The sequence below is a fragment of the Abramis brama genome (genome assembly GCF_963993115.1).
Source record: "Abramis brama genome assembly, chromosome: 18".
Lineage (NCBI taxonomy): Eukaryota > Metazoa > Chordata > Actinopteri > Cypriniformes > Leuciscidae > Abramis > Abramis brama.
This window is the reverse complement of record NC_139980.1, coordinates 15,949,509-15,966,162: the sequence shown is the minus strand read 5'-3', so window position 1 is coordinate 15,966,162 and position 16,654 is coordinate 15,949,509. Positions and strand designations below refer to the sequence as shown.

General features: G+C 43.5%; 1 protein-coding gene across 3 annotated transcripts in view; it reads left to right on the top strand.

The window, feature by feature from the left end:
• The window catches only part of ralgps2 (Ral GEF with PH domain and SH3 binding motif 2), a 141,403-nt gene that overhangs the window by 82,747 nt on the left and 42,002 nt on the right, over positions 1-16,654 (top strand). For all 3 annotated transcript variants that reach the window (XM_084090291.1, XM_084090290.1, XM_084090289.1), the window contains exon 9: positions 3,295-3,421. In XM_084090291.1, the coding sequence (XP_083946417.1) occupies positions 3,295-3,421 (127 nt within the window). The remainder of the gene's footprint in view (positions 1-3,294; positions 3,422-16,654) is intronic.

Here is a 16,654-nt window from a genome sequence, read left to right as displayed (position 1 = left end):
CTGAGGTAAATTTTCCAGGATAATTATTAAGATAGTATTATTCCTCACAGCGTCGTAAAGTACATGAGTCTGAAAGTGAACTCGCGGTGTGTGTTATCCAGCTGATGTGGGCGTTTCACAGGTTTGCATGGATTGCCTCAGATCATTTAGTCACATTAAAACATAATGAGCTGAGATGAGAACGACTGACATCTCTCTCTTTTCATACATATTACATAAACTGAGAATATTTGTTTTTTATAAAGATTACTTCATTTAAAAGAAGATAATTCAAGCTTCATGCCTGTGTGTCTGTATGCCTGTTTGACTGAGTATTCGCTGAGTTATTGTTCATTTTCGGACGCGTTTCAGAATGGACTACACTGACAAGAGAGTAGGCAGAACTCGCATCATGTTTATTTTTCTTTATTTGGCAAAAAGCACAACACTTTGTTTTTATTGTGAGTATACACAAAAAAAATACACACTTAACATGATCGATTGATGTATGAAACTTGTATGTAAGATCAAAGTCAACAGTATTTTGAGTCTCTGATACGCCGACCCCAGGGGGTTAAAGAGATTTTAAAAAAATCTCAAAGCATCGTGTGCCTGTTTTTGGGTCAGTTGGGTTTTTGGTTCATTCATTATCATTCTCTCCAACCCAGCTGCTGCATGGGTCCAGATTTATTTCGATGTTGTTTACAGGTTGTGAAATTATCCAAGCCTCCAACACACTCTCAGTCAGTTATTGATGAGAGCTGGAAACTGCTAACAGATGTAGTTTAGTTTAGTTTCCCCCCTTTTTTGTCTTTATTGGAATTCAACCATTTCAATACCCAAACATGACACCCTTCATTTGAACACACTCAATATTGTTAGTGATTTTTTTTATTTTTTATGCTTCTATAATTTATTAAAATAGCATACAAATGTCAAGTGTTTGAGTGAATATTCTCTCTAAGAAGGGAAAAATTCATGTTAACGATATTCTTATGAACTAAACACTTAATTTTCTTTAAAGATCAATAGACTGTGCTAATGCTAAAGTTAATACTGAGGTTTCCAAAACTTTTGTTTGTTTCTACTATAAAATGGGCCAACTATCTATAAAGCGGACACCTGTTCTTTGGGTTTTTATTACTTTACAGTGTGTTTGCTCACAAATCAATCTGTAGATGAGCATCTGTGCTTCACTTGGGTTGCTATCATTCATTAGCATAGTTTTCTTTAGCAGGTGTCCATCAGAAAAACCCTCAAGAGTTTTAACTTTAAATGCCCACTCTTGTAAATGTTACATTTTGATGTATAGGAATCTGCTGACCAAGCATTTTTCATAACTTTGGACATTTGATAAATATTTCACTTTTTTTATGAGACTGTTCTTTACGAAAGTGGCATAGCTAGTGCTTTTTTATACTGTAAAACCATAAATGCTAAAATTAAACGTGTGTCACTTGTTCGATGTTTAAATGGCCTTGGCCAGTAAGAAACCACCACCTGAAACACCCTAGCAACCTCATAGAAGGCACTAAAACCATTCACAACAGCTTACATACCGCATAGTAATGCCCTGACATTTTAGAAGCCCCATAACAATTCCCTGGCAGCTACCAACAACATCCTAGCACTGTGGTGGTGACTTTTTGCATGTGCAAGCAGTATTTATTAGTATTTTGAGGGAAACCATGGTTACCATGGTGAACTTGTAAAAGGATCAGGCTATCCAACAGCTCTATGCATCTGTCTCTTCTTTGGAAACATTGTCTTGTCTTCAGTCACAGCCAGCATCCTCCTCCTCCTCAATCCTGTCTCTAGGGTACCATTTTCAGTCTTTTACATAACTGGAATATTCCTCTCCCCCGCTTTTTTTGTCAGATCTGTGTTTTCCATGGCTTCTCAGAGTAGCTTTCCTCAGACATGGCCAAACACACACAATCCTATGTCATGGGCTCCAAAAGTCTCAACATACTTCTATTTGGCAATTTTTGTAAATTAATAAAATAATTTTTTGTTATATATTTGATTATCCAGCATGATTTGAGAATGATCCAAAGAACATCTTGTGCTTCAGTGGAAGAACAGAAATCTGTACAAATTAATTTAGATAATGAATAGCCAAGTTTCCATCCAAGGTTTTTTTTTCCAAGGCAACAATAACATCGACAATAAAAAGGTTTAGCGTGTTTACCAATGTAGCTGATGACCTAAATGTACAAGTTTAAATTAGATATTGAATCCCATATTTTCATTGTGGTGATTTTTGGTCTGCCCATTCAGACTTACTAATACTTTTAATAATAAATTAAGACATTTAGGCTATGTTCAGACTGACAGCAAAATTCCTATTTTTTTATATATACAGATTTTATGTAAATGGGGCTTTCATATTCTGGACAGCAAAAAAACCCACATGAAATCGGATTTTTTTTTTTCTCTCTCTTCCCCCCCAATGGAATTCAAATTATATTTCAATTTACATTATACAATTCCAATCAGATTTTTACAGATGCATCTCAGTCTGGATGCTCAAAACGGATTTCAAATGGTATTTTCCCTCACTCTTAATGCGTCACACAGTGATAACGTCAAAACCGGTGCCGAATATGGCGAAAGTATTCACACGGTATGTCCAAAGATTTCAGCTGTGACTACAGTATGGAAAATCACAATATACCAGTCTCTCTGGGTTTTATTTTATTTTTTATTTTCGTGCGACAGAGGAATTCTGCACTGCGACTAGACAGGACGCATATTTGGAGAGCGAGATGATGCTCCTTCATTTTTCCTTCCTCTGTTTCAAAAGCCTCAGTCCCTTTACAAACCTCCTGAAGAGTGGTTTTGCTGTTTTTCTGGGGACATTTACAGAAATTTCACCCTCACACGGACTTTTGTTTTTGTTAAGATCATTACGAAACACTAAACATTAGTTTTCAAAATGTTTTCCCCTTTTGTTTTGGTTAGGTGGAGATATTTTACGCCTGTCCCGACATTTACGATTGCTCTGCCAAGTGGTTGATGAATGGATAACAAACAAACGTCACGCTAACTGTGAATGATTATGATACAGAAGATGAGCACAGATACTAAAAATCGGCTCTCTTGAGATTTGTTGTTAGAGACCGAATTGTTTGAGTAAATTTAGATGATTTACTAAAGGTTTGTTTGTCTAGAAACACATGCAGACTTGATAAAACACACAAACCCAGATTATTCCTTACGCTGTTCAAGCTAAAAAGGCAGTTATAGACCTGTAAATGAACTTGTTTATTGTTTTTGTCACAAGTGTGCTCTCTCTTGCTCTCTTTCCCACAGCTTTTAAGTCGTAAGGACAAGGCCACGTTTGAGAGGCTGGAATATCTGATGTCTAAAGAAGACAACTATAAACGCTTGAGAGATTTCATCAGCAGCCAGAGCATGACATCCTGCATCCCGTATCTGGGTATTTTTTCTTTGCTCTCTCTTTTGAACACACATAAACATAGCCTTGTGGGGAGGATCTTTTCCAATCCGTCGTTCATAATAATATAATGCAATTATAAATACAACATCTTCACACACCTCATGTCTTGCAGACATTTTAATTAGTTTTTAATTAAATGATCCCATTTTAAACCATTTTTTCTTGTTTTGATATTCGCAAACCTTCACATTTGTGTTCTTGAATTCAAGCGCTTTTCACTGGATCTCACAGCTCTGTTTAGTGGTCGCGTGACCGAGACTGATCCATCAGTGAGTAAACGCATCTGCTCTGCCTCTGCAAGCTCGCGCTGCACTGTTTAGACTTTGAGCCGAGCGGATAAATAGTCCGTGCGGTGCCTTTCAATTGAGTTTCGTTCCGCTTTTGCCGCATTAACATTATCGAACATTTTTAGAACTCTTGATCTCGTTTTATCGAGGAAAATTGTATTGCGGTAATTATTGTTATCGTTTTATTGCCCAGCCCTAATAATGACCAACACAATCTACCAAGAGCAGCGCAAATTAGCGTCTGGTTTAAGACATGTTTTTTTGTTTTTTGGGTGGTAAATAATGGCACAAATACCAGTAAATTGACTAGTGCAAAACTGCAAACCTTAGTAAATCACCTTGCGTGATTCATTTAAATACTCTCCACCCATACATTTTGTGTCTGAAAGGGAAACTCCTACAAATGCATATGTAATAAGGTCAGCTGCAAAAATAAACCCGTTTACAGCTTTTCAGCCCTAATTTTTCTCTGCGTGTAGTAAATCCTGACTGCAGTATTTTAACGCCAAATAAGGGTTTGCGCTGGTGCAAGCTGTTAGTAAATCTGGCCCCAAGTCTTTTAATCACAATATTCAAGGTACGCAGGAGAACACAGGAAAGCTATAAACCTCAATCAAGTGAAACTAAGATGAGACAAAACAAAGGAAACTAAGGGTAAAAATACACAGATATAACTAGGTAACTAAATGAACAACAGATGAAAGTAATCAAATCAGAAACCATAGAAACTAATGAAAGTCATCATTGATAAAAAAAAGAAGTTAATATTGTAAAATAATATTACAATTAAAAATGCTTTCTATTTGACTGTTTTAACATGTAATTTATCCATGTGATGCAAAGCTGAATATCGGTCTCATTACTCTAGTCTTCAGTGTCACATGATCCTTCAGAAATCATTCTAATATGATGATTTGATGCCATGTCTTATCAATGTTTAAAATAAAAAGTTATATAGTGTGCTGCCTTTGTAGTATAAAGATGCTTTAGTTAAATTTCCTCCCTACAAGGTTATCAAAACATGTTTAATCATGCACTCCATTACATACAGTGCCATACTTATAATACTCTTATATAAGACTGGCATCATTATTAGCAGTTGTGCCCTGTATCTACTGTACGTGTTGGAGTTACATCATCATCTGAACACTGTCCCAGTCCTGCTTTATTCAGGGCGTTTAGAGCTCAAATGGGCAATGGGAGACGCTGCTGAGCCATTAACTACACATGCATCGGTTAAAGCTAAAACCTTCTTCCTTTTTTTCAGTGTTTTTCTTTTACTTGTCTTCTTTCTTTTTTTTTTAAACTGGCAGCACAAACTGTGTCTTGAGCGAATTGGAAAACATTTATTTTGAGTGACCTGAAAAATGTGCATGTTTGGACTCCTTACTTTCATCAAATTCTTCTTAGACGAGGCTGCTTTCTTGTATCTTGTTGGCACAGTTCTCATAGATATGCTTGATTATGAAACCGTATAAGTGAGGAATTAATAAATCAGAGCTGGTGTGCAGTCATATTGTGAGAGATATTTACAAACTCTGTCCTTCGCTCTGCCTCTCTCCAATGTGTTCTCTCCATATATGTATAGGTCAGAGGTCTTCAGACCTGCTCCTGGGGACCTGCATTGCTCTGTCCTGCAGAATTCACCTCCAACCAATATCAAACATTCCTGAACCAGCTAATCAAGCTCTTCAGGATCGCTTGAAAATTATGTTGGATATAAACTTTGCAAGGCAATGGGTCTCCAGGAGCATGGTTGAAGACCTCTGGCCTAGGTGACTTTGTTAGTGTATTAAATTGACATCTAAGGATGCACAATATATCTGAACCATATAGTTATCATCTGATATCTACATTTCATAGTCTACGTTATAATGTTGTTATGCCTTAAGTTCAAAATTAATTGATCATTTACTCAAACACAACACAAAAACATCACAGAAGACCCTTCCAACCCTTCCGTTGTTTTGTCATTGTGACCCATAGAAGATTTTATTTTACCTGAAAATGCTAGTTAGGGGCCTATCTTACACCCGGGCGCAATGCACCGCCAAGCACGACGCAAGTGTTTTTTGCTAGTTTCAGTCCGACGCAGTTATTATTTTCACGTCCTGCGCCACGTTGTTTAAATAGCAAATGCATTTGCGCCCATTTGTTCGCCCATGGGCGTGCTGGTCTGAAAACAAGGTGTGTTCTGGTGCGTTGCTATTTTGAGGCAACTGAATTTTTTTTTTTTTTTTGTTATTTAATGAGCACGTTAGTAATGTGCGCCTATAGGCGGGTCCACACCGCGCGTACACTCTGCTTATTAAACACACAGGGACGTGCAGCAGCACACAAACATGCCAAATATTTAAAATAAAAGGATTACAATGTAAAAGATTATTATTGTGTACATAAAGATATGGTGGAATCCGGCTTGTCCCGTTGATGGTCTGCTTGCGCACTTTTACCTCGCACACGAGCAGTTCCGTTTGCGCTCTGGAGACGTGTTCTGTCTTTCCACTTTCAAATTCCGTCATGTAAATAGCGAACCTGCCATGGCACGAGTGCAACTGGCATTTAAAGGGAATGGGAGATGAGACTCTGATTGGTTTAACGCACGTAAATCCGAAAACACACCCATTACTCATTATGAGAATAGGGACAACCCTTTTAGACCATGCGCCTGGCACGCTGAACATTTTTCCCGTCGTTAAACTAGCAAAAGTGGATTTGGACACGACCTAAGTGAACTTGCGCCGTGCGCTTTAGACCATGTGCTTAGATCGTTAAAATAGGGCCCTTAATGTTAACAAACTGGACTAAAACTTACTCAACAGTGCAAGGGTATTAAAGCCCCCCTGTAGTCAATAATTTTATCCCTTAAAACGTACTCGGTTACTAACGTAACCTCGGTTCTCTCTAGAAGAGGGAACGAGTACTGCGTTGAAAACGCTAGGGGAAAAACTCTTTTTCACGAAATACTGAAGCAAAAAATTATCCTTTAATTTTTGAAATAATGTAAAGCGCGTTGCAGCAGCACACAGCCATGGGCGAGACGGCTCGCTCGCTCATTGGCTGCTCTGCGGCAACTGCATAAGCCTATCGAGCGAGGCCTGCGGTGACGTCAGGCCAATGAGGGCGCTTTGCGCCCTCCTCGCCACTTCCCGCCGAAACGGGCGTGGCTTAGCCCTATAAAGTAAGCTCGAAAAGGCTGATTCACTGATTTTATTCATCGCCGAAGCGAACCAGAGTGAACCGTACGCACAGCCAGAAAACGCAGTACTCGTTCCCTCTTCTAGAGAGAACCGAGGTTACGTTAGTAACCGAGTACGTTCTCTTACGAGAGGTCTCTCGTACTGCGTTGAAAACGCTAGGGGAACCAGTGCAAAACGCCGTGCGTACTGTGATTAATCACCCATAAACCTGGGAAAATCACTAGAGGGACTCACAGAGAGTCCTGGAACAGGAAGGGAACCCTTCTGCCCCTATATGGTGACGTCCACTGACGCAATAACATGACATCACATAGACAAGGCGGGGAGCCTGAACTAATGTGGGAATTTGTGGGTCTTACGCAATACTGCCCATATGATAGCCGGCAGCGCACTGCGCTCGCGACCTCAGAGTCCTAATCAGACCACTGATTCGATTATACCGACAATAGCTTAGCCTGTAGAGCGGGAACCTCTAGGTTATAAAAACCTAATAAATGTAGACGGCGTATGTCCTGTAAGGAAATCCCACTAGACCAAGCCCACGATGAGGCAACGCCTCTCGTGGAATGCGCTCTGACACCCAACGGGCACTGAAGACCCTTGGCAGTGTAAGCTAGCGCTATAGCATTGACTATCCATCTGGATAGGCTTTGTTTCGAAACAGCCATTCCCTTGGAACGTCCACTGAACGAGACAAATAGCTGCTCAGTCTGTCTAAAGACAGAAGAGCGAGACACATAAGCTCTCAGGGCCCTTACAGGGCAGAGAAAACTTGAGTCCCCTTCCTCGCCTGACACCGGCAGGGCAGACAGGGAGATAACCTGAGCCCGAAACGGTGTGTTGAGGGATTTTGGCACATAACCATGCCTAGGTTTGAGTATGACTCTTGAGTCACCTGGCCCAAACTCTAAGCACGCTGCGCTCACCGAGAGCGCGTGCAGGTCACCTACGCGCTTCACTGAAGCGAGAGCCAACAAAAACACTGTTTTGAATGACAGATGTTTGAGGCTAACCGTTTGGATGGGCTCGAAAGGGGGACCTTTCATGGCCTCCAAAACTGTAGAGAGGTCCCACATAGGGACTGAAGGAGGTCTGGGAGGATTCAGCCTCCTAGCTCCCCTGAGGAAGCGGATGACTAGATCGTTCCTTCCTAATGACTGACCGAGCGTTGTTTCAGAGAACGCTGCGATAGCCGCCACATAGACTTTGAGCGTGGAAGGGGCTCTGCCCTTATCCAACAGCTCCTGTAGGAAGGAGAGAACCTCCGTCACCTCACAATCGAGGGGTGAATGACCCCGAGCCGTGCACCAGCTGGAGAATACTGACCACTTTGAGGCGTAAAGCCCACACGTGGAGGGACCACAATTCTGGGTGAGGATGCCAAATCGAACCCCTGGCCTGCGAGAGGAGGTCCTCCCTCAATGGCACTGGCCACGGGGACTGGGAACCACGGCTGGTTCATCCAGAGCGGCGCTACGAGCAGCACTGAGCATTTCGTTTCCCTGATCCATTCTAACACCTGAGGCAGGAGGGAGACGGGGGGAAAAGCGTAGAGCGGACAGCGCGGCCACGTTCGGGACAGCGCACTCTCGCTCTTGGAAAAGAACGCGGGGCAGTGAGCGTTTTCGCGGGACGCGAACAGGTCCACCTCCGCTCTGCCGAATCTCTCCCACAACAGCTGGACTGTTTGCGGGTGTAGAGACCATTCGCTCGTAGGAACGTTTTTCCTGGACAGTCTGTCTGGACCCAGATTCTGGATCCCTGGCACATGCACTGCTCTCAGCGAGCGCAAGTTGCGCTGAGCCCATATCAGGAGGCGTTCTGCCAGCCTGTACAGGTTTAGGGATGTGAGACCGCCCTGGCGATTTATATAGGACACCACAGACATGTTGTCCGAACGGACTAAGATTTGGGGACGAAAACGCGTCAGCGCGTTGTCCACTGCCAACATTTCCAGGCAGTTGATATGTTGGAGCTTTTCGCGTTCTGACCACAGGCCGAAGAACGCTCTGCCCTCGAGCAGCGCTCCCCATCCCGATGTGGAGGCGTCTGTCGACACAACTACCACTCTCGAGGAAGTCCCCAGGCTTACACCTAATTGGTACCAGTCGCTCGTCTTCCAAGGTTTTAGAGCTTCCACACAGCTCTGATTGACCCTGAGACGCAGCCAACCGGATGCCCACGCTCTGCGCGGTACTCGCGCTTTCAACCAGAACTGCAGAGGGCGCATGCGGAGCAAGCCCAGCTGGAGAACTGATGATGCTGAGGCCATAAGACCTAGCATCCTCTGAAATTTCCTGAGCGTGACGGTCGCACCACAGCGGAAAAGTTTCGCCGCGCGCTGAATGTCTAGCACGCGCTGTGGTGACAGCCGCGCTATCATAGACTGTGAGTCCAGAACTGTGCCCAGAAACGAAATCGTTTGACTGGGGTTCAGCGAACTCTTCGTCCAATTGACTCTGAGACCAAGATTCTCGAGGTGATCGAGTAAAATGGCCCTGTGCTCCACGAGCTCTGATCGCGATTGAGCTAGAATCAGCCAGTCGTCCAAATAGTTTAGCACTCGCATGCCTCTGAGTCTGAGAGGTGCGAGCGCTACGAGGTGCCAGGGATAAGCCGAACGGCAGGTCTGTATACTGGTATGTCTTGCCCTCGAAGGCGAATCTCAAGTATCGCCTGTGACGTGACGCTATCTGTATTTGAAAATATGCGTCCTTCAGATCTATCGACATGAACCAGTCTCCTCTGCGAATATGCGCGAGGATTTTTCTGGTCGTGAGCATTTCGAAACTGCGTTTCACTAATGCTTTGTTCAGCTGTCTTAGATCCAGTACGGGTCTAAAAACCCCCGTCTTTCTTGGGAACCAGAAAGTATCCGCTGTACAGCCCCCCTTCGCTTTGAGCTTGAGATACAGGCTCTATAGCCCCTTTGCTCATCAGTTTTGATATTTCGGCACAAAGTAGGTGTGCTACTTCTGAATTCACCGTAGTTTCGACGCGCGCTGTGAAGCGGCGAGGACGTTGACAAAACTGTAGCGAGTAGCCTCTCTTTATAATGCCTAGCACCCACTCCGACACCCCTGGAAGCGCTGCCCATGCATCTGCGTGGTTGGCTAAGGGTTGGATGCGAAGCGCGCTCTGGTCGCTGGGCGACAGAAGCGCTTCGGTGTGCTGTAACATAGGCGTTACGCCTGTGACATTCGAGGCGGGGAGCGCGCTGATCACAGCGGGCAGAGCGCTCGCCCTCGACCCTACTACAGTGCCTAACCGAGTGAGGGAGGGCTGAGCGAGTCCCGTAGGACTCATGGTGTCTGTGAGTAAATGTGGGCGCGGGGGAGCGGGCACATTACTGCTTTGGACGCGCTGTCTGCCTGAGCAGAGCGAGCGCGCGCAGGTTTCGTTTACAGAAACCGTGTGACATGTATAACATAGTGTTTGTGGGCACTGGGTAGTGGGCACGTTTACTATGTTGGGTGCGCGATCGACCTGAGTCGATTTTGTGGGCGCGAGCCCTGTGTGAAGGGCTGTGCTTGTGCGTAGGGATGGGCACTAGACAGTGGGCATCTGCTCTACACTTGAAGCATGTGAAGCGCGCTCTGCTCGTATGGCGGCAAAGGCGCTCTGGTGCGCTGTAATATAGACGTTATGCCTGTGACATTTAAGGGGAAAGCTCGCTGATCACAGCGGGCAGAATGTCCGCGCTCGACCCCGCTGCGGTGTTTAACCAAGCGAGGGAGGGCTGGGCGAGTCCCGTAGGACATAAAATGTCTGTGAGTGAGTGTGGGCGCAGGAGAGCGGGCACATTCACTGCAGTGAGCGCACTGTCTGCCTGAGCAGAGTGAAATGCACACATGTTTCGTTTTTACAGAAACCATGAGATATGCAGAACATAGTGTTTGTGGGCACTAGATAGTGGGCACGTTTACTATGTTGTGTGCGCGATCGACCTGAGTCGAATTTATGAGCGCGGGCCCTGTGTGAAGGGCTGTGCTAGTGTGTAGGGATGGGCACTAGGCAGTGGGCATCTTCTCGACACGTATAACACCATCGGCCGTGGCCGGGACACCAGACGATACATCCCGTGGGATCTATCTGGGTAGCCGTAAAAGGCTTTTGTGTGCAGGCAAGCGGGCAGCTGTGCACTGCAGAATACACTGGAACAGTCACATTTCCTGGGACTGAACGAGCGGCTAGTCGAGCGCGGGCTGTACCACGTGCTCGTAGGCTGCAAAAACACATCTGCAGCTGCCTCTCAGGGAACTGACAGAGTGATTTGTGTTTGGCAGCATAAATATTTTCTGCCGGTAGACCCGGGATTCGAACTCGGGTCTCCCGCACGAAAGCCTGAGAATCTACCACTGGGCCACAGTGAAGATACAGTTAGCGCGAGTATTATCCACACTGGCGTTTGTTTGCAGGCATGCGAGTAGCACAACATGCAATACTGACATTTTCAGACGCCTGAAAATGCCAGAATGTGAGAAGAGTGGATATCGCCCGGTTTCAACGGGGCTAAAAACACTCCATTCTCCTTTGCCAGTGACGCACGGGAACCGTAGAAACGGTGTTCGGTTGCAGGCAAGCGGGTACTACGCGCCTGCTGGCTGCAAAATGCACCCCTGCAGTCGCCCTCAGGGGACTGACAGAGCGAAGCATTGGCGGCATAAATATATGCGGCCAGACCGGGAATCGAACCCCGGTCTCCCATGTGAAAAACCTATAATTTGGGTTGCCGCAGAGCAGCCAATGAGCGAGCGAGCCGTCTCGCCCATGGCTGTGTGCTGCTGCAACGCGCTTTACATTATTTCAAAAATTAAAGGATAATTTTTTGCTTCAGTATTTCGTGAAAAAGAGTTTTTCCCCTAGCGTTTTCAACGCAGTACGAGAGACCTCTCGTAAGAGAACTCATCTCTGATCACCAAAATGACAAATGTAAAAGTTTTTTTCCTTGAAAAAAAAAAAAGATTCATGCCATAAAATAGCTTGAATGTAACTCTACACCCTTGCCTCATTTAGTATACATGGTTCTATGAATATGCAAATTAGCCCCCGCCTCCACTCACTCACACCAGCTCAGAGATCCACTCGTTGATGATCACACGTTGACCTGATTGGTTACAAGGTAGTTTGTGACTTCAGAAAGTCCAGCGATTTCAAACCACGTGTTTGAGACTGTCTTTGGTTCACTGCAGTTTTAAAGAGAAAATACTCAGCAATGGTGTTGACTTATGAATTTGCACATGGGTTGTCTTAAAGCATATTAAAAACACCATATAGACATATAAACAACATCAAAAGATTGATTTTCACCACAGGGGGACTTGTCTGCATTCTGCATTCCCACCACCATACAATGAATGTCAATAGGGTCCAGTGTTGGTTTGGACACCATTGACTGTCATTGAATGGTCAAAACAAAACAAATCAGACATATTTTTTTTTTTTATATCTTACAAGTTCTGCAGAAGAAAGAAAGTCATACAGGTTTGGAATGGCATGAGGAGTAAATTATGATAATTTTTGTTTTTGGGTGAATTATCCCATAACTGAACTTTAAATGAACAGAACCAAGACTGACTGTGTGCTTACATATGTGTGCCCTGATGTGTTTAGTACGGGGCTGGAGGACTCCCAAGCTCTTTGGAACACAGAGAGGAAAATACTGCTCTCTTGTACAACTTGAGGTCTAAACTGCAATAAAGAACTGCCAGTCACTTTCCTCAAAGAAAAGATGGAGGAATTTAAGGCAGAGAACTGGAGGATCTCTTGTGTTCTTCAGACTTGGCCGTACTATTCAAACTGTTTTAACCTGCTGGATGTTCTTTCACCCATGTCCCCCTACCAACAGAACAGTGGAAGTGCGCTAAAAACACAAAGAAGATACATATTTCTATAAACAAGAGCTGCCCTCTAATAGTCGACCAAACGTTAGTTGATGAGAAGAGACTTAGTTGACCAAATTTGAATTAGTCGGTTAGTCTCAGAAAAAGTCACGCACTCTGTAACGGACAGATCGTAACATGGCTGATCCATGTGGTAATTACTGTATGTTAGGCAGGAAATCCAGTTAATCAATCATCAACCTAACTATGGCTTATCATTTGAAGCATGCAAGTAGTAGCCTAACGTTTTTCGCTTTGCATGGCCTGTTGGTCTAATGTTAAGTGTTCGTGTGGACTAACCCGGAGGTGCCGGCACGATCACTTGAATATCTTCCTTCTAACAGCGGAAAGAACTTGAAAAACTCTGTGATTTTTGGTCATGCAGGTAAGAGTACAACTTTCGAATCTGTAAATGGTAAGGGTGCTCCGATCAGGAATTTAGGAGTCGATCACAGGGAGCAGTATGTGCCGATACGATCAACGATATCGATCTAATTGAAGCCTTCATCTAATCATGTCGAATTATTTATATGGATGATCCAATCACAATTTTTACAGACATTCATTCAGGGCCTGAATTTCATTTTTGAAAATGGGGGGAATGCCTAGAAAAATCTTTAGTCGAGGGCAGCTCTAATATAAACGCCATACATTTACATCTAGTTACATGCATATGCCATCTAGTTATAATTTATAATACTTTCTAATTATAATACTATAATTTATAATAATAAATATTTATAATACGGCCTATTCTCAGTTTTTCACTGTTTCACGATTATGTTCAGTTTCATTTTCACTCTGTTTGATTCGTTCCTGTTTACCTGATTTCCTAGTTAGTTTCCTCGTTTATTAATTAGCTCTACACCTGTTCGTTGTACGATTATTAACAGCAGCCATGCGTGACACATGTTTATTTAATAATTCATCACATTAATGTGTTGGTTATAAAGGTTCAATAGTCTTCTTGAATTGTGAGTATCTGGCGATGGCCGTCATTTTGAGTAGGATATGAAGCTGGAGCCAGAGCTGGATGTGTCACAGGATCTAGTGAAGTTGCCTGGATTGATGTTGTACAGTTCCAGCAAATTATGCAAATTCATGGTAGTCTTCATCTGCATCTGCCACAATCTAGCACTCAGAACTGGCTTGCAAGATGTGTTGTCCCATGCAAATGATGTGCCTAATCTTCAGAATTCCTTTAGTGAGTCTGGTGCTAAAGCTACACAGACTATGTATATAAGCGACCCTAACTCATTGACTGTGAATTCTCCCTTTGGTCTTTTCACTTCTGCTATGGCAATCAGAGTCAGTGATTTGTGGTGTGTTATGAAAGCGTTCAGGTGAGGGGTGGGCTCTGAACACATCCAGACGGCTTCATCACAGTCTGAATGTGAGAAAGTGGCTGGAAGGCTTTTGAGAGGAAGATGAGGTAAAGGATCGGGTCAGTGTTCAAATGGTTTGTGTGTTTTGTTATAACCGGATTTCCCTACTGAAAACACAGGATCAGATTGAAGCTTCCAGCTGGATGCACATAGGTGTGTGTGTGTGTGTGTGTGTGTGTGTTTGCGTGTGGACTGAGTCTGTGAGCCTTGGGAATATTCACTGATCTTAACCATTGTCTGGTGTGTGTGTATGTGTGTTTTGAGGATGAATATGTCCCCCCAATTCTGATATAGCTTCCTATTGGCAACATCTGGCTTTTGGAATTGGTTTTCGATTAGTTTTTAGTATTCATAATTTGAATATATTAAGTGCAAGAGACATCTGTGGTCCTCATTTAAGTAAGTGTGTGTGTGTGTGTGTGTGTGTGTGTGTGTGTGTGTGTGTTATATGATCTTCCTGGTTAATCGGTTGTGATATCTTTCCAGTCGAGCTGACAGGTGCTCAGTTTTCCCACTGGCCACCAGACAACCACAGCACACACACACATTGGGCCCTATTTTAACGATCTGAAACGCAAGTATCAAGCGCAAAACGCAAGTAACTTTGTGGGCGGGTCTTGGGCGCTGTTGCTATTATACCGGCGGGATAAATGACTCTTGCGCCCGACGCAAATCTAAAATGGGTTGGTCTGAAGTAGCTTCATTATTCATAGGTGTGGTTTGGGCGTAACGTGAAATAAACCAATCAGAGCGACATCTCACATTCCCTTTAAGAGCAGGCGTGCTAGTTCTATAGCGGATTCCTATTATAACGGCGGATTTGCCAGACGCACGCCAGGAGCAGTTCACAGCCGAGGAGACCGACGTTCTCATCAGGGATGCTGGGGATGGAGAAACACACCCAAATTAACTTCGGTTAAACAGGCGTATGATAATTTGGGTAAATGTGTAAGCTAGATGTATGCTTTCTATGTATGCTTTTGTATCTATCTATCTATCTATCTATCGTAATAATGTATGATTTGCAAAAATGATAACTGCTGCGTCTGTGTGTAGATGAGAGAATCAAAGTGTATGCGCGTTGAGCACACGCTACATTGATTATGGCCCTTAAAATAGCATATGAATAACATGCGCAACGCGCCACTGACTTTAAACTGTTTGTTTTTTTTCGGCCAGTGGCGGAATTGTTTTCTAAACCTGCAAAATAGCATGAGGGAACGTTTGCGCCGGAACACGCCGCCTCTTTGCGCTGAACCCTAAACCTACCCATCACAGAAAACTTTTAGAATTTTTACATTTTCAAGAAAACATCACTTAGTATGATTTATAAGCTGTTTTTTCAGATATTGCCATCTTTGTATTCGGGGCAATTTTGTCCCGATAATATAGGGTTTACCAGGCCACACACACACGTACACAAAATGCCAGCACCCCCTTGCAGAGACACTGTCTGGAACTCCCATCAACCCACACACACACAAAGTTTACATGGGGTCAGATGATAGGGTATTTTAATAAACGGAACAATGAAACTTGCATTAAATCTGCAATTTAACAAATATTTATAATTGGTATAATAATATCCTTTCATTATAATCTTACCCAAAATGCAGTTCTGTAAAATTTTTGTCGTAAGATCAATATCAATATAAGTCGCAATATAACATTTCTAATTTTCATTTAGTTTAATCTTTTTAGGTTTTATTTCAGCTTCAAACCGAATCATGATTTCAGATTAATTTACTAAAGAAAGAATGACTTCTGGGACACGTGAATCGCCCTGCATGACATTTCTGAAGCTAACAGCACGCAACACGGCAAAACTTACATTTACCTCTTTTTTTTTCTTCTTTTCATTTACCACAAATCATCACGGTTGATGATTTTAGTGACCGTCAGACTCTGTATTAGAAAAACTTTTACGAGAAAAAAAAAAAAAAAAATTCTGATGGAGACTGCACTTGTTGTCTAAGTGTGAGTATTTACTCTCATGTGCCAACATGCAGGATAGTGTGAAAGCCTGTGATTGGTGTCCCGTGGGGAGATGCATGCTGGGAAACAGACGGAAGAGTGCAGGCCGCTCGCAGAGCTTCATCTGCCAGTGTCTCTCTCTCCTCTCTAAGTGTGTGTGTCCGTGTTCTCCCGATAGAATTTGATGCTTGGCTGTGAGTGATCCAGGACGGTTTGAAAGATAGTCCCGCTGGGGAAACCGGGAACAGGGAGGCATAACTTTTATGAAATACACTTTTGTGGAGCTGTAACCTAAGCACTTTATATGGAAGGAATGTCTTGCTCTTTTGTCTCCATCTCTCTCTCCCTCCCTCTGGATCCCCCTTTCTCTCTCTCTCTCTCATCTCGGTCTCGGTCTCTCTCGCCTCCATTCGTGACTGGACGGCTGAAATGTGTTTTTCATTGTCTCTATGTGCTGTAGTCCTCCCATTTTCACATGTCTGCA